At 39.0% G+C, this 22,345-nt stretch overlaps 1 protein-coding gene across 2 annotated transcripts; it reads right to left on the minus strand.

Annotated features, from left to right (window-relative positions):
- Positions 1 to 239: 239 nt before the first annotated feature.
- C9H11orf58 (chromosome 9 C11orf58 homolog) lies at positions 240 to 17,995 on the minus strand. 2 transcript variants are annotated; one of them, XM_054438807.2, is made up of 5 exons: positions 17,571 to 17,995; positions 11,754 to 11,837; positions 8,285 to 8,345; positions 3,542 to 3,651; positions 240 to 1,265 (listed from the first exon to the last, which is right to left on the minus strand). In XM_054438807.2, exons 1-5 carry the CDS (start codon positions 17,631 to 17,633, stop codon positions 1,032 to 1,034), a joined length of 552 nt encoding a protein of 183 aa, XP_054294782.1. In that variant the 5' UTR covers positions 17,634 to 17,995; the 3' UTR covers positions 240 to 1,031. The 2 variants fall into 2 exon arrangements, with proteins under 2 accessions (XP_054294782.1, XP_054294783.1); XM_054438808.2 differs by having other exon boundaries at positions 14,558 to 17,792.
- Positions 17,996 to 22,345: the final 4,350 nt, after the last annotated feature.

The raw sequence follows: 22,345 nt of genomic DNA on the forward strand, positions 1-22,345 counted from the left end.
TTTACTAGCTCACAATGCAATTTGTGTTAATCAGCTGTACAAATCAACCACCTAATAGCAGTCAGATGATTCTTATCTCACACCAACAGAAACAGCAATAAAATTAGAAAGTAATACTTTTTAGTAATTAATCAATAAAATAGCACTGGGATAAAATGAAGAGAATTTCTTGTTTCAGCTTCTTATCAGTAAGCCTTTCCTCATTTGTAGATAATGAGGATAAAGGTATCACAGCCAAATATGGGAAACTGCTCTTTATTTAGACCTTTGGGACAAAATTAACTTTGGTCACACATTACTTAAAAAAAAAAAAAAAATTCAGTTTTACATATTTCTAAATAGATAGAACTAAATGATCAGAGAAATAATTTCTTCTGTAAAAATTGGCCAAATTTTATCAAAAATCTAACATACGATATAATCCAAATTATAAAAAGACTACTTGGGATCATAATATTCCAAATGTATGACAGTTATAACTCCATCTTAACAAGTGTGAAAAGTACTTGCTCTCATGTTGCTTTGGTCCAAAAAGAGTAGAGCTAACTCAGTAACAGGAAACTAAGTACCCAATCTTTTGCCAAAATTAATTTAGATTGTGACTGGCAGCAGAAATATCCATAATGAACAGCTCTACTATAACAAAGAAGAATACTTTTCATGAACATATCACAGTATCAAATACATTTTTATAAGAGAAAAATATGAAGGAAATGATAAAATAGCTATCACAAACAAAAAGAAGCATTTCCCCCATAAGGTGAATTAGAGGGTTGATGATGCTAATATGAAAGGAAGTTGAGTACTGTATTTATTTCTTATTTTATACAACTCTTACTCTTTACAAAAATGGTTATAGTCATGCCCATAAAAGTGTAACCCATGGCATTTGAAAGCAAACACTCTTTGTAATTATTTAAAAGGGCCTTTTTAAAAATTATAATACAAAGGTCTGTGCTCTAAAAGCAGTCCTCCACTGTGCATTATAACAATAAGGCTTACTTTTAATACAAAGACTAAGCGTTTGGGAGTTATGAACCACTGGATTTAACAAACATCATTTTATAATTGCTTTTTGCATCTTTTTTGTTTTTGGGATCCTCCACTTCATCAGGGTGCTCAGCAGCTTGGAGTTCTTCAGCAGATTCTTCTTTCTCTGACTCTGAATCGCTTTCAGAATCATCTGGACTTTCAGGATCAGGTGAATCATCATCGTCATCATCATCATCTCCAGCCACATCACCTTCTCCATCATGATCTTCTACCTAAAACATCAATCAACAGGCTCTTTTAAAAATAAACATTAGCCCATACAAAATCTGAGAAAGACCATAAGTTCTGTCAGTCTTAGAAACACTCTACTTTGTAGCCATTAGAACAACAGCTTTAAGACTTGAGTAGAATTTTAAGAAAGAGCTCTGTCTGGCTGGGCCCAGTGGCTCATACCTGTGGCTGGGATTCCAGCTACTCAAGAGGCTGAGAGGCAGGGGGATTGCTTGAGGCCCAAAGTTTGAGACCAGCCTGGGCAACATAGTGAGACCCTGTCTCTTTTTCAAAAAAAAAAAAAAAAAAAAAAAAAGAGAGGGAGAGAGAAACTAAAAAAAAAGATAAAAGAAAAAAATTAGCCAGGCATGGTGGTGCGTGCCTGTAGTTCTAGCTACTCGGGAGGCTGAGGTGGGAGGATTGCTTGAGCCTAGGAGTTCAAGGCTGTAGTGAGCTATGATCATGCCACTACATTCCAGCCTGTGTGACAGAGCAAGACTCCATTTCTTCTTTTTTTTTTTTGAGACGGAGTCTTGCTCTGTCGCCCAGGCTGGAGTGCAGTGGCGCAATCTCCACTTACTGTAAACTCCACCTCCCGGGCTCACGCCATTCTCCTGCCTCAGGCTCCGGAGTAGCTGGGACTACAGGTGCCGGCCACCACGCCCGGAGAATTTTTTGTATTTTTAGTGGAGACGGGGTTTCACCATGTTACAGCCAGGATGGTCTCGATCTCCTGACCTTGTGATCCGACCGCCTCGGCCTCCCAAAGTGCTGGGATTACAGGCGTGAGCCACCGCGCCCGGCCAAGACTCCATTTCTTAAAAGACAAAAGAAAACAAGAGGGGAGGTGCTCTGAAGATCACACACTTATCTCCCCTCCCCTAGTTTGAAAACCACGGTATTATATTTTCCCGAAAGGAACAATTTTTTAAATTAATAAGGCATGTTAACCACTGACCTTTATGTAGAAATCAGTTATCAATGTTTTGCACACTGTATTACTTTGGAGTAAACAGTAGTCACACATAAATTCATAATATAAAAAGAGATCACTTACGAAACAACTGAAAAAAAAAAAAAAAAAAAAAGGCTCTCCTAAACCATTATTTTAAACTTAAATGAAATATTTTACTTAACTTGTGAGCATGTTGTTGTTCACGCCTATTAAAAATGTGCCCTGGCCAGGCGTGGTGGCTCATGCCTGTAGTTCCAGCACTTTGGGATGCGGAAAGATCGCTTGAACCCAGGAGTCTTGAGACCAGCCTGGGCAACATAGCAAAACTCTGTCTCTACAAAAAATACAAAAATTAGCTAGGCATGGTGGTGCAGGCCTATATCCCAGGTCCTCAGGAGGCTAAGGTGGCAGTGAGACTGTGCCACTATACTCCAGCCTGGGTGACAGAGTTGAGAACCTGTCTCAAAAAAGGGGGAAAGAAAGGTGCTCTAGTGATTAAGCAGAATTTTCATTTTTAGAAAACACACTTTAAAATCCTTACAAACAGGCCAGGTGAGGCTGGACATGGTGGCTCAAGCCTGTAATGCTAGCACTTTGGGAGGCTGAGGCGGGTGGATTGCCTGAGCTCAGTAGTTCAAGGCCAGCCTGGGCAACATGGTGAAACCCTATCTCTACTGAAATACAAAAAATTAGCCCCTTGTGGTGGCATGCACCTGTAATCCCAGCTACTTGGGAGGCTGAGGCAGAATTGCTTGAACCCGGGAGGTGGAAGTTGCAGTGAGCTGAGATCGAGCCACTGCACCCTAGCCTGGGGCAACAGAGAGAGACTGTCTCCAAAAGAAAAATAAAAGGCCGGGTGTGGTGGCTCACACCTGTAATGCCAGCACTTTGGGAGCCCAAGGTGGGTGGGATCACCTGAGGTCAGGAGTTTGAGGCCAGCCTGGTTACATGCTGAAACCCCATCTCTACAAAAATTGGCTGGGCGTGATGGCAGGCGCCTGTAATCCCAGCTACTCAGGAGGCTCAGGCAGAAGAATCACTTGAACCCGGGAGGTGGAAGACATCGCACCACTGCACTCCAGCCTGGTGACAGAGTGAGACTCCATCTCAAAAAAAAGAAAAAACAACCCCACACAAAATCCTTAGAAACATCTCTCCTGATTATCTACAGAGACCAGTAGGGCATATACAATTATTTTTAAGATAACTACATACAGAAAGCTTTCCACATGGGATTCTTGATTGCTAGGGTAATCTAACAGCAATAAGTGGTACCAAATTGAAAACTAATTATCTTCCCAATGAAAGTAAGTTAATTACTACCTCACTGAAGCCAAGTCCACAATGTCGCCGATATCTTCCTGATAATTTACTGTCCATACTTTGCTGATATTGAGACTCCAGTTCTTCATTAATTTTCTTGTCTTCTTCCCCTGCATGTCCAGGATACTTTAGTTATGTTTCAGTCAAATTAATAATTTACACAAAAACCCATAATACAGACGCTATTATACTCAGGGCTGATTTATCTAATTGTGACTAATTTTACTATGAATTTTGAGAATTTATGCCATAGGTGGTTACCTGATAGAAAATAAAATGCCTGATGTTGAGATAGCATAAATATTTATTACTAAGCACTTTGGGTATTAAATGTTTTAGCTTACTTAATAAGTAGATGTTATCCTGAAAGTTTTTTTTGTAGTCACTTAATAAAAACTCTCTAACAAACAGAATTATCTATCTTTGCACAAAAACAGTGAAAAAAGCTAGGCACTTCTGTTCAGCAAATGGCTAAATAAAATGGTCATGTACTGACTCTTCTTTATGCCTTTCTTTGCTTATCAAGTTTATCAGAGCAACTTAAAGTTTAAAGCAGCAGTTTCCAACCTTTTTGGCACCAGGGACTGGTTTTGTGGAAAACAATTTTTCCATGGAGGGGGGTGGTGGTGGTTTTGAGATGATTCAAGTGTATTACATTTATTATGTACTTTATTATTATCACATCGTAATATATAATGAAATAATTGTACAACTCACCATAATGTAGAAGCAGTGGGAGCCCTGAGCTTGTTTTCCCTGCCACTAGACGGTCCCATCTAGGGGTGATGGGAGACAGTGACACCCTAAGTGTGTTGCTTATGTCCAGTCTACTCTGTAATCTTGTTTGGCTGCTGTCACTACAGAAAACCCTGTTTCACAAAGATAGGAGGTTGGAAATGGAAGCAGGCTTTCCAGTGCTTTCGTGGCAATCTCAGGATATTCCACTTTGTCTTTAATCCAGAATGTATAGAGATGTGAAGTTGTCTCAAACATACTTTTAAGGGCAACGTCATTTGTGATCTTAAGCAGCTGATCCTCTTCTAGCATGAACAAAGTCGATTCACCTGGCTTATTCACAAATGGGTTGTGAATCCATTCCTTCCCAGTTCGGGGCTCTTTCGTGGCTGGAAAATAATACTCAAACTCTTTGAAGGCTGAGATAGGTGATCATGTGCCAGCTGGGAGAAAAACGGTCCTGGCTCAGTCTCTTTTAAAATCTCTGCTAATGTTTGAAACATGTCAAAAAATCCCAATGTTCACTTGTGGCCCCCATAATACCAGTTTGGCTTTGAATGCAGCCACTCTATCTGCCAACTTGAACACAGTTTTGTTCTCCCCTGAGGTGACAGATTGAATATGTCACACAAGCAAGTTTTTTTTTTTTTTTTTTTTTTTTGAGAGAGTCTCGCTCTCTTGCCCAGGCTGGAGTACAGTGGCATGATCTCGGCTCATTGCAACCTCTGCCTTCCAGGCTCAAATGATTCTCGTGCCTCAGCCTCCTGAGTAGCCGGGATTATAGGCGTGTGCCACCACGCCTAGCTAATTTTTGTATTTTTTAGTAAAGACGAGGTTTCTCCCCTTTGGCCAGGCTGGTCTCAAACTCCTGGCCTTAAATGATCTGCCTGCCTTGGCCTCCCAAAAGTGCTGTAATTACAGGCGTGACCCACCATGCCTGGCCAAGTAAGCAAGTTTTGTGACCCAATTCTGTGTCAACAAAATGTGCTGCCAGTGGTGACTTTTTCTAAAATGAAATCTCTGGAGCAGCTATTGTAACTGAAAAACTGTGGCCAGTGATCTACCTTTAGGAAGCCATCTCTCTTCTGTGTATAAGAGAAGATGTGTGCTCTGTGTCCATCTTCTCACAGAGCTACATGAACAGATGTGAATTAAGGGCATGTACTTTAATGTGGTTGAAAATTTTAATCACATCCTACAAAATGGTAAGTTCAGGTGGCATTTTTCAACTAGCCAGCATCTCTACAGATGACACAGTACACAGACTCACATTCAGAAGCAAGCTCTTTGACCTGAGTAGTGAAACCAGAAAGCCGTCCAGTCATGGCAGCTGCTCCATCCCTGCATATACCCATACAAAATGACCAATTCAATTTTCCTGATATGTATTTAAAGACTTGAATAGTTCTGCAGCTGTGGTGTTAGATGAAAGCAAAAGTGCACATAACATATCCTCATGCACATCCTCCTGAAAAATGTATCACACATAAACAAGCATTGTTGCCTTGCTGTCAACACTGGTAGACTCATTAACCTGGATTGCGTACCACAGTGACTCATTAATTCTAACAATTATGCCTCATATCCTCTATTTCATTAATTCATTTAGTTATGGTGCTAGCCAGAAGAGGAACATGTGCCACCTTTTGAACTGCAGGCTCTCCTAAGTCCTTAGCAGCAGGCAGGATCAACTCTTCACCAGTAGTAAAGGCCTTCTTAGCTTTAGTAATGTGATTAGCCACTAAGAATGATGCTCTCACTGCAGACACATTTGAGGAAGTGGTGGCCTTCAATAATTACTTCTGTTCTTTGCGTTTACTATTTTTTCTTTTGAAAAACTCCAAAGGCTTGTCTTTTAATGCAGGGTGCTTGGTCTCCATGTGGTGAAGCACTTTTAAACGTTTCATGGCTTTTCTGGATAGCTGGTCATCACATATTAGACAAAGCAGGTTTGGAGAATGTGAATCACCTACTGCAATGAACCTACAATTTAAGTAGGACTCTTGATATTTTCTTTTAAATGCCACTTTCTCTTTGTTGGCAGTATTAGAGTCTTCTGCTCTCTCATCATTGAGTCTTTCCCACTTTTCAAAGAAGCTCTCCAAGGACGTTTGCTTTTTTACTCATTTTGGCTAGGGTTAGCTTGTGGGCTTACCAAAACTGTGACTGAGACAAATGCACAGTGCAGGAAAGAGGCATGGATGGAAGTGGTAAATAAGTAATGGGCAGGCCACATGCAGATTAAATAAATGTCAGATTCTGACTTAAAACCTGCCACTAGATAGATGCAGCTTGTCACTTGCCACTCACTGAGAGGGTTTTGATATGAGTCTGCAAGCAGCTGATTGATTACAGTCTCTGTGCAGTCAAGCCTCTCTGCTAATGTTAATCTGTTTCTGCAGCCACTCCCCATTACCACCTCAGCTCCACTTCAGATCTTCAGGCATTAGATTCTCAGAAGGAGGCACAACCTAGATCCCTGGCTTGCACAGTTCACAATAGGGTTCATGCTCCTATGAGAATTTAATGCTGCCAATGATCTGATGGGAGGCGGAGCTCAGGTGGCCATACAAGCCACTGGGAGCAGCTGTAAATACAGATAAAGCTTCTCTGGCTTGCATGCCACTCACCTCCTGATGTGTGGTCCAGTTTCTAACAGGCCAGGGATGGGTACTGGGGATTGGGAGCTCCTGCTTTAAAGCTCTCAGTTTTAAAAGAGTAAATGTGGCAGTTGAAATATTTTTCCATTCTGCAAAGTTCAGGAATTGTTTTTTGCCTTATGTAGCAATACAAATCAATTTGAAGTAATTGTTTAACACTAGAAAAATAAAAGATCTATGAATTTGTAAAATGTGCTACATATGCTGTGTTAGCATAATTTAAATAACTTAAAGTTTTGTTAAACATAATCTAGGTCAATGTGTCTTTTATTAATATGTGCCTTTTATTAATAATGTCCAAGATTAGGGTCAGTTTTAAATAGGCAAAAATTTCACTTTTCAGCACACCAAATACCCAAATTCTTTTTCAGTTTTTATTTAAAAATGTTCTTCCCTAAAAGTATTTTAAAAGCTTATTTCTTTAGGCTCTGCAACTAGTTTATATTCTTCAAAGATTTTAAAACAAAATTTAGTGAATACACAAAACCAAATGTCAACTATGACATTATATGCTAATATACAAAGAACAAAAATTCTGTACATACCAGAGTTAACAAGTTGAGGCATAAAACCTCACTACAATTAAAATATATGTTCTGAATCAGTAAAAATGGAGACAGAAAAAGGTTTCTTGGCTAGAATATCATAATGACATATACTCTCTCATTTTTTAAAAATCAAAGTACATGATAATTGATACTTTATATATGTAACATGTTTACCTATTATATATTTCTAATTTTTTTTTTTTGGAGACAGAGTAGCACTCTGTCGCTCAGGCTGGAGTGCAATGGTGCTATCTTGGCTCACTGCAACCTCCGCCTCTCTGGTTCAGGCAATTATCGTGCCTCAGCCTCCCAAGCAGCTGGGATTACAGGTGTGAGCCACCACACCTGGCTAATTTTTTTTTTTTTTTTTTTTTTTTTTTTTAGTAGAGACACGGTTTTGCCATGTTGACCAGGCTGATGATTTGCCTCAAGTGATCGGCTCAACTCAGCCTCCCAAAATGCTGGGATTACAAGCATAAGCCAAGGTGCTCAGCATTTTTTTCTCTCCTTTTTTTTTTAAATTTTAAGAGATGAGGTCTTGCTCTGTAGCCCAGGCTGGAATGCAGTGGTGCAATCATAGCTTCATTGCAGCCTCAAACTCCTGGGCTTAAGTGATCCTCCCACTTTAACTTCCCAAATAACTGGGATTACAGGCATTAAGCCACTGCACCCAGCTCCAATTCTAATATTTTAATAATTTACACAATTACACATGCCAAAGTAGAATATCCTGAAACATGAACACATACTTCATATTCTGAATTTAGCACTTCCATTTTAATTACACTTTACTTTCTTACCTGTTCGGAAGTGAGATGTTGATTTGTGATCTCCTATAACAAGACGACCAGTATGTTCTTTCTATAAGAAGGGTGAAAATGTATTAGCATTTGAGACCACTAATTTAACCTTACTGGGTATCTACTATGTGCTGAAAACTATTCTAGGCTTCTGGGACACAGTGAAGACAAAAGATTAAATTAGAATCTCTGCCTTTAAGGACCTTACATTCTAGCAAGGGTAGGAATGGGGAAGGGAGACAGGCAAATGTAATCACTATTTATACTATGTTAGAAGGTACTAAGTGTGATTAAAACAAAACAGACCTGAGTAAGGAGTAGAACAGGTTGGAATTTTAAATAAGATGAATAGATAACTAGAAAATTGAGTCAATCTAAACATTTTCTTTCCTAAAGGCCATTTAAATGAGTTGCTTTAACTTCCCACCTGCTCTTTCTGCTGCCTCAAGTATATCTCATGGAGAGAAAGCAAATGAGATTTAGCCAGACAAAAATGAAATAATTAAAACTTATAATGTATCATATAAAGTGATAGATCTTACTACAGTATATCACAATCATTAGCTATCTCTTTACTATTTGACAATAAACTACTAATCTCAACTTGTCAAAAAGAACAATTTAAAACAATCCTGCACTCTAAACATAAAAATACATCTGATTCAATATTACCAACTGATTAAACTGCATAATTACTCTCAATTTAATCAGTCCAATCTACTCTTTATGGTTCATATTTAGTTTCATAAGTGCTCATTAAAACACCATGTGAAGGTGAGAATAAATGTGACTTTGGAAAGCAATCTTAACCAATCATCTGTGAAGATACAGTAACAAACCTTCCTATTGTGAAAAAAATGGCAGATACAGTCTCCATACACAAAAATGATACTACTGAAAAACTTCAAGCGTTAATGCTCATTGCTTTATGTGCCATTAACACATAAGCAAATCAATAATTCAGTGTGTTACTTGTTTAGGTTGCAAAACTGACAGCCATTAACAAGATTTTAATATAACAGCATCAAGTTATTCCAGGATGATGATAGTATTGCACTGATCTATTCATATGCTCTTAGCTGGTTCTTCCTGTGACCAATAAAATATTCATGATAGCCGGCTAGGATTACAAATATACTTTGTGGCCACAAAATGGAATACATCTAAACACCCCATATGAAGATCAAAGCTACAATCTTGGCCTCACAAATAATTTAATCTATGGGCAAGGCGCAGTGGCTCATGCCTGTAATCCCAGCACTTTGGGAGGCAAAGGAGGGTGGATCACGAGGTCAGAAGTTCAAATGGTGAAGCCCTGTCTCTACTAAAAATACAAAAATTAGCCAGGCATGGTGGCAGGCGCCTGTAATCCCAGCTACTCGGGAGGCTGAGGCAGAGAACTGCTTGAACCTGGGAGGCAGAGGTTGCAGTGAGACTGTCTCAAAAAAAAAAAAAAAAAAGAATTTAATCTATGCTGAACAACTTATTTACAAGTAAGTCAACTTCCATATATTTTATATTAGGATGTTCTTCCTAAGTACTTGAATAAGTTTCATTCTACTAAGTTGAATATGGCCCCTAAACTAACACTTACCTTACGTATCCTTAACAAATCTTTTAAGTCCTCACTTAATTTTCAATGATAGGTTCTTGGAAACTTTGACTTTAACTGATTTTAGTTGAAACAACCTATAATGAAAACAATTTTCCTCCTTATCAGTGTTACAGTGAAACAACTTTATTGTCAGTCTGCTAAAAGTTAGTTTCCAAGAACCACAAGGGATGTTAAGTGAGGACTTAATATATTTGCACGAAACAAGAGAAATTGCAGACTATTTTCTATGACAAATTACAAATTGGGAAATCTCGATTAATGAGATATTATACAAATGCTTTATTTAAATAGGTCTCAGTGTTTTACATGACCTCTTCCTATCCCCAAACCCATTGTTGTAGTCTGGCTAACTCCTTCTTATCCTTTGAGATTCAGATCAATTCTGTTTTGGGGAAGCTTTCTTGCACTGCTAAACCAGAGTTAGCTGCCCTCTGTGATGCCACAGCACTATGTGCATGGCCTTCTCACAGCAATTACAATTCTGTATTGCTATTATCTGGTTTCCTCCATTACATAATAGCTTCAAACATGTATTATTGATCTATATGACCACCCAGGATCCAGCACAGTAGTAGGTAGTCTGTAATAGTTGGGAAAATCAATGAACGTATTCCCATGTGTGTAACAAAACAAAGAACAGAATTTCATTTTAAGGTGCTTAAAAAAAGAGAAAAAATGCTTTCCTATTTCTTTTCAATTTAGTTTGTAGGAAGACTGTTAGGACAATGTTAGGAAAATAAATTTACTTGCTTACAAAAAATAAGTATCTAGAGATCCCTGTATAAACTGCTAGGATAAAGAAAGGTTTCTACAATAGATATTTTCCTGGCACTTGTTTTATATAGTTGACCCTGAACACAGGATTAAACTGTGTGGACCCACTTATACTTGAATTTACTTCTGCCTCTGCCACTCCCAGACAGTAAGACAATCCCTCCTTTTCAGCCCACTCAACATGAAGACTATGAGGATGAAGACCTTTATGATGATCCACTTCCAATTAATGAAGAGTCAATTATTTTCTCTTCCTTATAATTTTCTTGATAACATTTCCTTTTCTTTATTGTAAGAATACAGGATATAACACATGTAACACCCAAAATATGTGTTAACTGATAATTATGTTATCAGTAAGACTTCCAGTCAACAGTAGGCTATTAGTAGTTAAGTTGTTGGGGAGTCGAAAGTTATATGCAAACTTTTGACTGCCTGCAGAACCAGCACCCCTAACCCCAACATTGCTCAGGGGTCAACTGTACCTTCTATTAACGTTAACCAAACTGACAGGCATTTCAAAGTATCGTGAACATTTTTAAAATTAAGGTTTTCTTTCCCCCTGGTGTTCTACAAATTCAGAGAAACTTCTCTATCTAGTAACAAACTATAGAAATAATCTCTGAAAGTGTAGTCTTAAAATTAGGTTTTTGATCAAGGATATTCCTCTGGTTACTATTTCAAGGGCTGGAGGGAGCTATAAAATATGACAGGCTTTTCACTTTGGCCAGAGGTTCCCACAAGATAACCTACCCAGAAGAAATATCTTCTATCAAACCACTGGGCCAACATATGGCATTTCATAAACTTTGACATCTCTTTTCTCCTATACAGCCTCCTTGAACCAAATTTTTCTCTGTACAGTCTTCAAACTTTACGGACAGAGAATCCTAGAAGTGGCTCAAAAATAATATAAATTTTATATGCTTGGTTAGGCCATATGTATTTCCCAAAGCCAAAAGAAATCACACAGAACAGGAAAATGGAATCCAAGTGTATTCAGTCCTTCTTACTTAGCATACACAAAAATGGCAATATTTTCACAGAAAAGGTAAAAAATGCACACCATCTGATGCTTACCTTTCCTGCACCCATAAGTCTCAAGAACTTTTGTTTTCTCTCTTCATTACCCAAGTCTGCTGCCTCCCAATTGCTAGATCCCAGCTAGAAAAAAAATTGGTTGATTAATTTTTTTTGCATAAAAATAAGTATTACAAAATCTAAAGTCTACCTGTAACTCTTAAGTTTTTTTCCCCTGTCAGTTGTAACTATAAACAGGGTTCATTTTTCTTGTTTAGGAAGTTAAGCATATTCATCACATTCAAATTTACTCCTTTTCTATTACCTCACAGCAGAATCCTTTAGTTCTTCTACAGCCAGAGCTGAGTCTCAAAAGTTTGCCTGTATCAGCGTCACCTAGAGGGCTTGTTAAAACAGACTGCAGGGCTACAGCCCCAGAGATTCAGTGGGTCTGGGGTGGAGCTCTAGGATTTGAATTTCAACAAATTCTTAAATGATTGCTGATGCTATTTATCTGGGGACCACACTTTGAGACCCACTGCCTTGCAGGGTCCTAGAGCACCTAGTACTCTGAACTTAGATGGCAGCCACAGTTGTTAGTTGAAGTTAAAAATTCTGCCTTTATCAGTGAGCTAACTTTTAAGAGAAAATTTTAACTTTTCAGTTGCCTTTTTTTTTTTTTAGCAGTTCTAGTTATTTGTTAGGATTGAGATGTCATTACTTTTATTCTTTCTTAAAAGTCTTCCAAAGAACAAAGAGAAAACTTATTTTTTAAAAGAACAGACTAAAACTCATGCTATCTTGCAATTATCAAATGAGTCCACTGAACTCTTTTATAAATCTAAGAAATATGATGGAATCCTAGTGAGCATATTTTTCCCTACATTTTGAAACAAATGTAAAAACTGTTGTTTAACCGTTCATTATTTATAATTCATTATTCTCAACTATGCTAAAAATAACTAAAATAGTTTTTAAGATATTAGTTTTCTCACTGTATTGTCCAAAGTATTTCATCATCATCTTTCAAGACATCATAACTGTTGTCTACTTTTAGCTTTCACTGAACACAGATGGGAATTCACAATTTTTCATTTTCCATTCATAATGGCAAAGAGAAAAAACTGACAGAAGGCATTAACCATTATTAGACGAAGAAGAAGGTGAACGCAAAATGAAAGGCAGTCATATTCTAGACTAATCATGATGATAAAATTAACTGCAAAAATCTCAGACTATGAGTTTTTGGATGAGGAAATACTAGAAGGCTTTTCTCCCACCCAAGAATTGACAAGAAAAAGAAAAAAAAGACAAACAAGAAATGTACTCTCACTGGGAGAGCCATCGGCAGGAAGGACTTCATCTTGCAATATTTCACAGTAAGAGCCAGGATCATCTCATTTTCTAAAAGGAGGTGTAACTGTTTTATCTCATCTTTTACAATGTTTATGCATCAAAGTTTACTTGATTTGGTTGCAAATGGACAACGGGTGAAGGCAGATGTGTACACAAGGTGACTGGAAGGAAAATGATATAAAAATATTCACTGAATTTATCATTCTAATTAAGTTTATAATCTAAAAATAAAAATGTTTTGCAATTATGGAGCAAGGATGACAAATCCTTCTTCAACACAAAATTGTAAGCAATAGAAGGTTTCAAAAATTCCTCAAGTATTGTATTTTGATGATGCAAATGCAAGACAGGTTTGAACTTCAAGGGTCCCTTATAAGTGGATTTTTTTCAACCAAATGCAGATCCATCCCAAGTATATGGAAGGCTGATTTTTTCCTATTCTCAGGTTCCACAGGGCTGGCTGCGGAACTTGAGTATGCAAGATTTGCCAAGGAGGTGGGTGGGTCCTGGAACCAATCCCCCACATTTAGCATACTGAAGGATGACTATATGTACATCAAAATCAGGAAAACATAGAATATAAATTTCGGTTTGCTATTGTTAAGTTCACATTAAAATTCCTAATAAACTTGTTTTGCACTATCTCCCTTTATTATTTCTAAAAATTATTTGTAAAAGACTAAAAGAATATAAAAAAAAAAACCACTATTTCCCCTGGGCATATGAGAGTTAAAGCATTTGTACCAACCTGGACCCATTTGCACTTCTAAATTCTCATTAGTGGAACGGCTTATATGTTCTCATAATTTTGGTTCCCTAAGTTCCAAATCTCTACTTCTTTCCATGTGACCCCCTCATATATTTTTATGGGCCATTTAGTTCTTAACTATTTCTGGCTCAATATAGTTAAAGTAATGGTGAAGCTTCAGTTCTGACAATCACTAAATCACTTGCTCTGCAAGCCAGGATCTGACATTTAACTTAATTTTAACTCCTTATCTGTAAAGAGATGCCTTTTTAAAAGACTGTCTTAAGACACTGAGGCACAGAGAGGCTAACTGACTTGCTTTGATCCTCTGACCATCCTGTGTTTTTTCCACATCATACTGTCCATGATCAAATGAGACAGATGAAAGTGGTCTATGAACTAGTTATAAAAATGTATAGAAGTTAAAAAATTGTGTAAAAACCAACTTTCTTGATTCTGCTTCTATTAAAAGAGTAAAACATCTTCAGTGTTTATATAAATAACCCTGTCATTTACAACTTCTAATCCCAATGTTTTAAGGAAATAACATTTAAGTCCTGCCAGTTCTTCTTTTCAAAGACCTTAAAGCAGCACTCCGGGACCAGACTGGCATCAGGGACCGGTTTCGTGGAAAACAATTTTTCCACTGAGAGGGAGGATGTGATGGTTTCAGGATGATTCAAGTGCATTACATTTATTGGGCACTTTATTTCTATTATTACTACATTGTAATCTATAATGAAATAATTATACAACTCACCATAATGTAGACTCAGTGGAAGCTTTGAGCTTGTTTTCCTAAAACTAGACAGTCCCATCTGGGGGTAATGGGAGACAGTGACAGATCATCTGGCATTAGATTCTCATAAGGAGTGTGCAACCTAGATCACTCGCATGTGCAGTTCACACTAAGGTTCATGCTCCTGTAAGAATCAAATGCCAACAGGAGGCAGAGCTCAGGTGGTAATGCAAGCCAAGGGGAGCAGTTGTAAATACAGATGAAGCTTTGCTGGCTGGCCCACAGCTCACGTCCTGCTGTGCAGCCTGGTTCTGTGGCCCAGGGGTTGGAGACCCCTGCCTTAAAGTACAACAGTGAGTACTTTGCCCAAATGCTGCATTCTGAAAAGCACGTGGGTGCACTATACATTTTAAGAGAGTTCCTTAGCAGTTACTAAAATTTACCTCCCCACTCTTCCCACTTCCTATAAGATAGCTTTCATTTCTCCACTCCAAGCCAATGAAACTACTTTTAAGTCGTCTTCATCCTTAATACCCTTTACTACAGAACTGCAATCAATTTACCTCCTCAATACATAGCCTGGTGACTCTTAGAATTTACTCCTACATTGTTAGCGTTTTTCTAGAGTTGTATTGTGATTTAGTATCTATTTTTAATATTAAAAAAATGTTTTGTTACCTCAATTAGATGTGAGGTCAATGGGCATAAGAAAACTTCAATGATCTCTCATATACCGTGGATGCTCATTAGAAACTGTTTCCCAACTATATATTATAGCTAGTTTTTTTTTTTTTTTTGAGACAGAGTCTCGCTCTGTCGCCCAGGCTGGAGTGCAGTGGCGCCATCTCGGCTCACTGCAAGCTCCGCCTCCCGGGTTCAGGCCATTCTCCTGCCTCAGCCTCCCTAGTAGCTGGGACTACAGGCGCCCGCTACCACGCCCGGCTAATTTTTTTGTATTTTTTTAGTAGAGGCGGGGTTTCACTGTGTTAGCCAGGATGGTCTGCATCTCCTGACCTCGTGATCCGCCTGCCTCGGCCTCCCAAAGTGTTGGGATTACAGGAGTGAGCCACCGCGCCCGGCCTGCTAGTTTTTTTTTTCTACAACAGCTTGGAGGTATTTTAATGAATGACTTACTTATGGTTAAAAATTTTTTTTAAGTACTGGCTGGGCGAGGTGGCTCACACCTGTAATTCCAACACTTTGGGAGGCCGAGGTGGGCAGATTGCTTGGGTCTAGTAGTTGGAGACCAGCCTGGGCAATGTGGCAAAATCCGGTCTCTACTAAAAATACAAAAAATTAGTCGGGTGTAATGGTGCACACCTGTAGTCCGAGCTACTGTGGTGGTGTTGGGGGAAGAGGGGGTTGAAGCAGGAGGATCACCTGAGCCAGGGAGGTGGAGGCTGCAGGGAGCACTGATCGTGCCACTGCACTCCAGCTTGGGCGACAGAGACCCTGTCTCACCTGTTTCAAAACAAAAACAAAACCCAGGTACTTAAAGATACGCTTATATGATTGGGAAAGGTCTTAAAGGTCGTCTAGTTTAAACTGATCTCTTCCGAAGCTGTAAAGTTAATGACTTAATCCCTTTAACTTTGTTAAATTTCATATCACCTGGAGTTTTCCGTCACGCTAAAAGATATTTCCAAACAGGTGTCTGACATCCTAGCAATCAAGTCACATTTAAAGATCAGGAGGAAAACAATGTAACAGCTTTTTAAGTGGCAGCCAGGTTACTCAAAAGTGTGCATCAATTCCTGACAAAACCTGAATTACCATATTAACAAGATCTAAAAGCTAGTAGCAGAAAGAACAGAGAGCAAGAATAAACTTCTCTAGATGCCCATTCATCCCCAAATCTTTATTGATTGCTAATCTTTCTGTAGAGCTGAAGTCGATTCCTTTAAAGACCCTTAATATTCCGGTCCTCGCCCCACCTCCCATCAGAGGGGTAGGTCTTAACATCATCTCATTTGCTACAAAGTAGTATTCAGTGGGCTTTTAAAATTTCATGAAAAACACTGAAATGCACTATCGAAAAATTTAAAGCTCTATGTATTCAGAAACTGACAGTACTTCAAACAAAACCGAAAAAAACCTAGATATCCCTTCATCTTCCTTAAAGATGACCTCTCCGCGCCCTCTCCAACAATTTTCCCCATCAACGTTGCCAAGACACTTATCCATTGTATGAAGGACCTAGTTTTACGTTTACTGGTTACCTACCGTTTCCATGACACTGCGCTAGGAGCTAGGACAAATATACAAAAAGGCCTAAAATAAGCATCATATTTCTCTCCGAATTCCCAACACCCGGCACTGCAGTAAATATTTAACAGGTTACTTTAAGGGATAAACCGTTTGCTATTAAAACCTATGAGGTGGGGGCTGGGGAAGGGAACGGCATTTGATGGGGAGACGAGGTAAGAAGAACGAGGTATTAATATCCGACATCAAAATGGGGTTCTAGGTCTCAACGTCTTAGACCTCACCACCAGAGCCAGTACCAAATTACACCAGTGGCACAATTTTCGGCTCAATACTGTTCTCGGTTTACCCTTACTAGCGCAGCTAAAGTTAACTCTCAACAGCACATTGTAAAAATCATCCAGGCAGGAAAAATCTGTACAAATGTGCACCAACATTTCGACATTGTTACGGAAACATTTAGAACCCAAAACAGGGAGTCTTGCCGTCCCTATCCTGAGTACAAAGGCCCGAGAAAGCAACCTCATCGGCCCCCCAAAATGCACGTACGAAATCCCTTGACTAAGCTCTTTCACTCCTCGACCCTCTCAGAATTTCCTTCCTCAATCCCCTTCCTACGCAGGTCTCCGGCTCTCAGCGTGTGGGCCTCTTCAAACCTTCTGACCCTCATAAAGATTAAGGGAGACATTTCCCACTCATTCTTCTGGTTTCTTCCCTGGGCTTTCCCGCTGCAGGCCACCTCAGGCGCGTCCTCCTCCAACCACCCTTCCAGGCCTACTCCAGCCTTTAGTAGGCCTCAACCCTCAGCCACTCCGCCATTGTTATTTACATCGTCGTCTGGGGAGGCTGAACGCTTCACCCCATGCGGGTGAGACTCTCTGGCAGCACTCATCCTTGCGGGGATCCCGACGAAAAATGCCGAACCCTCTCGCCGCTCTCCCCAGCCGCAAAACCAGCTGCTTGCAATCCGCCACCGGCCCAAGCAGCGCCACTCCAGAACGCAGAGCCCCTCCGGGCCTTCTCTGCCACAGTCGTCACCGTTGTGGCCCCTCGCCGCCCCGGGGCACTTTGGGAGTTGTAGTTTTCTGATTCACTGCATACTGGCCCGAATAAAAAAGATGTGTCCGTGACTAAAACTACAATTCCCAGGAAGCCCCGAGGCTCAATTCGCGCTGTGTGGCGGGAGTGCCTTCAGAGGCCCCGCCTTCGGCTGGTGGAGGGAGCGTTCCCGCGGATGGGTATGGCGGTGAGCGTTGACTGAGAACTTTGTCGCCACAGGAGGAGGCTTAGAGGGGTTTTTGCCTTTCACCGTGCAACGCTGCCTTACTGGCAAATGTATCATCGTAGCTAGGCACCTATGTTTAAATGTAATGTTTGAGGCTGACTGAATCCTCACGAATACCCTCCACCCAGGACAAAAACCTTAACCAAAAATGGCTTCTACCATTTCCACCCTGGTGTTCTCTATTGCGTGCAGAGGATTTCTAGGTGGTCGGTGATGCTGCTTTCTAAATGTTTTGATGGATATTTCGCTATTTTCCCATACATAAATGAGTTCAGTATGTTGTTAAATGTTGGCTAATTGGCGGTTATTGAAAACGGGGATTTAGCTGAGGGAAATCTGTTAAGTTTTCATATGGCTTTGTGTGAGGTGGGAGTGCTCCTCACTGACCTCGCTGTGGATGTCTGGGCACCGTACAGTAGGGGCCTTCACCAAGCAAAGTCCATCCCTGCCACAAAAGCCTCTATTTTTTTTCTTTTTTTTAAAAAGTAATTATTGAGGTTAAATTCACATATAAAATTAACCATTTTTTAAAAAGTGTACAATCCACTGGCACTTAGTACACTCACAGTCGTGTGCAGCTGTCACCTCTAACTGATTCCAAGGAGTTTCACCACTCCAAAAGGAACCCCAATGCCCGTTAGCAATCCCTCCCCATTTCTCGCCCTCTCTCCAGATTCAAGTGATCACTCCTACTCAAAAAGCCCTGCATTTAAAGCTATTTATTGTTCAGAGACTGGAGACTAATTCCTACTTTATCAAGGTGTCTGAATTTGTAACCAGGTCTGAACTTAACTGTCAGAATCCTTGTCCTTAATAATTCTGAAGCTTTCTCACCTTGAATACAAATGTGATTTTTTTTTTTAAGCAAAAATTAGGCCTGGCGCCATGGCTCAGGCCTGTAATCCCAGCATTTTGGGAGGCTGAGGCGGGTGGATCACGAGGTCAGGAGTTCGAGACCAGCCTGATCAACATGGTGAAACCACGTCTCTACTAAAAATACAAAAATTAGCTTGGCATGGTGGCACATGCCTCTAATCCCAGCTACTCGGGAGGCTGAGGCAGAATCGCTTGAACCCGGGAGGCGGAGGTTTCAGCGAGCCAAGATGGCGCCACTGCACTCCAGCCTGGGCGACAGAGCGAGACTCGGTCTCTAAATAAATAAATAAATAAATAATAAGTGGTATGGATAATACATATCTGCTGTTTTGGAACTGAGAGCAGTCTGTGAAACAATGCTTATCTATTAGCTTTTGAACTCAGCAATTGCTGTAGTTTCACTGCCTGTGTACAAATATTACTTACCTAGATTTCAGATCCTCACTGAACCATTCATAGAACTGTGACCAGTGGAAGGTAGTTTTTAAATTTATGCAGTCATAGATTCAAATTCTCCCTTATTTTGGAAGCAGAAAAATAGCATAATAGTAAGTACTATAATAGAAAAAGAGATGTCAGGGTTACATTTTATAAGCATAACCAAACAAAGAACATCTTAATGGTTCTGTGGTAAGAATAAATCATAAAAGAGGAGGAGAGTAAACCCAAGAGAAAAAAAAAAACATTGTTTTAGGAAGTGGTTGATTGCTTTTTGCTAGAATCAAAATATTTTCACTACTACATAATTCTACTTAGGTTCTATTAATTACAATGAAATTACATTTAAGTTACAAAGTTTTGCAGTTTCGACTACAGTTCACCTCTAATGGGTTTGACAAATGGTGATTTAGAACTGTTAGCTATATTACCAAAACAAATAAGATGGCTGAATAGGTACTTTAGACTGCTAAAAGATTTCTGAAATAAGAAAGGATTGTCAATAAGAATAGTAGTTACTATATAATTTTAATTTTACTAGTTGGTGAAAGTCCAGAAAACTTTAATGAGCTAGCAACATGTCTTTTATTTCTTCACCAGAATTGTTGGCACCTGGATGGTAAATCTTCAAGTTACTGTGAAACAAGATCACAAACCAAAAAGTAACATAGGAAATACTAAAGACTGGAACATTTTATCAGATTTTACTCAGTTTCATATACAGAAGGCTATAGGTAAGGATGAAATTATACAGTGTGATAGAATGCATATATGCCACAGAAACTCAGTAATGCTCCTCTTTCTTGTATTGTAAAAACAAAGATACACTATAATGAGTGAAACAATGAAATACCTCCTTCAGAATTGGGACTGTTGCATCTGCATTTTTGTTTCTGGCACAATGCCTGCCACAGGGTAGTTAATAAATGTTTCTGAATTAATATAGGAAGGATGAAATTATATAGTACCAGAGTGGTAACTTATATGAGGCCTAGAAACTCAGCAATGTTCTTCTTTCTTGGGTAGTAAAGACAAGGAGAGGAGGCCCTGTCACTGAGAACTTTCCATTTTTTTTAATTTTCCCAACATTTAGCATGTAGTGGGCAGTCACAGATGTTTGTCGAGTACATGCTCTCAACCAGGGATAGTCATAATTGACCATAGTTAAAACTGAAGAGGAAATAAAGGCTTTGAAGATTATGCTGTGTACAAAAAATCTGCTGTTTCACTTGAGACTAAAAAAAAATTCCTAGGGCCATAATTACAGTTACCATTTATTAAATACCCACCATGTACCATATACTTTGCTAGGTGCTTTTTATAGGTGATTTTTAGAATTGACCTCAAAGTTTCACAATAATTTGCAAGAAGTAGGGAATTTTATAGGTAATTAAGCTTAAGAAAAGTTAAATACTTGCTTAAAATAATGTAGCTAGTGATTCAGTCCTTAAGTCTAATTCCAAAAGCCAGTGCACTTTCCACTGTGCCAATATAACCCAACATTAAATAAGATGCTTCATATATGTCAGGAAGTGTGCCAAGTTTGAGGAAAACCAGAGTAAATAATGCATAATCCTTTACTGCAAAGAGTTTACAGCTTGGCAGGAGAATGATTAAATGGCATCAGTAAATTACAAATAAAATGCTGTGGGAACAGTTCATTTTGGCTGAGAGAAATCGGAAAATTATTTCCCAAAAGTTTTTGAGCTAGGCCTTGAAAAACAGTTTGGGCAGGATGGGGCATGTATTCAGTGATGGTTAGTGTCCAGTGTGCTGAAACCTGATAAGCCTAAAAGTATTGTATTCTGAGACAAAATTCTATAGGCTGATCAAAGCCAGGCTGTGAAAAGCCTTGAGTTTGAATCTCTCACTATATGGGTTCAGATTAAGATAATCTCTTTCATAGATCTGTGTGACCTATTTTCTAATACTTCTCCATTTAAATTCATTTTATGCATTCTAGCCAGATTCAGCCTCTGAAAATGGAACGTAGAGATTCTCCTGCTCAAAAACTTCTTGGAGCTCCCCATTTTATACAGAATTAAGTTGATAGAATTAAGCCTATAATTAAAATAAGAATTCAGTTCTTGAGGTCAGAATAAGGTCAATATTCTGATCTCAATAATCCATTCCAGTCTTATTTTCTACTATTATCTTTTACTTATCTTGATTAGCCCGCCACAACAAAAATATGTGCTATAATAAAGGTATTGAACAAAGTTACTAGTCTTGTTGACTGTTCTAGACTCTCAGCTGCTTTTGCGTAGGATCTAAGCTTAGCACCATGACATATATAAACTATCACTCAATAGATATTTGTTGTTTTAATATATGAATGGGTGAGGTTAGAGAGGAGCAAGTTTATGTGGTAGGATGACTTTGATTTTAGACATGTTAAAGTATTAGTAGGACACCAAGTGGAACTGTTAAAAATATGGGCTTCAAAGTTAGGAGAGAGCAATAAACTTAGAAATCACCCATCTAGAGGTGATGGGTCAACAAGGAGAGTAACTAAGCTTACCTAGTGAGTGCCTAGAAGAGAGATACTTGGAAAAGAACAAGAAGGAGAAGATTTAAGGATAGAATGAGGAAGAAGAGCCTGAGGTTAGAAGGTAGACATAGAACTAGAAGAAGGAGAGGTTAGTGTCATTGAAGCAAAGGGAAAAAATGTGAAAAATGCATTATTCCACTGTGGTGGACTATGAGATGAAGCCCATTTAGAAGCTGATTTTAAAGGCATAATATAAATGCAACTCTAGGGTCTAACACAGAATTCTGAAAACAAGGTATAAATAAATACATATTTGTGGTTGATGATGGTTGATGATTGGGTAACTCCCATTCTGTCCATTGGGCAGGCAGATTTGTCAGAGTGCTACTGTGATTTAAAATGTGGCACTATAAATATTAACTTGATTATTTTACACATACCTAGGAACTTAAATGAAAAAGGAATGAAAAGGGAAATGAAAAATGTATTGCTTAAAATTGCTTCAATAAAATTG

Source organism: Pongo pygmaeus, chromosome 9 (assembly GCF_028885625.2).
Source record: "Pongo pygmaeus isolate AG05252 chromosome 9, NHGRI_mPonPyg2-v2.0_pri, whole genome shotgun sequence".
In the NCBI taxonomy this organism is placed as follows: domain Eukaryota; kingdom Metazoa; phylum Chordata; class Mammalia; order Primates; family Hominidae; genus Pongo; species Pongo pygmaeus.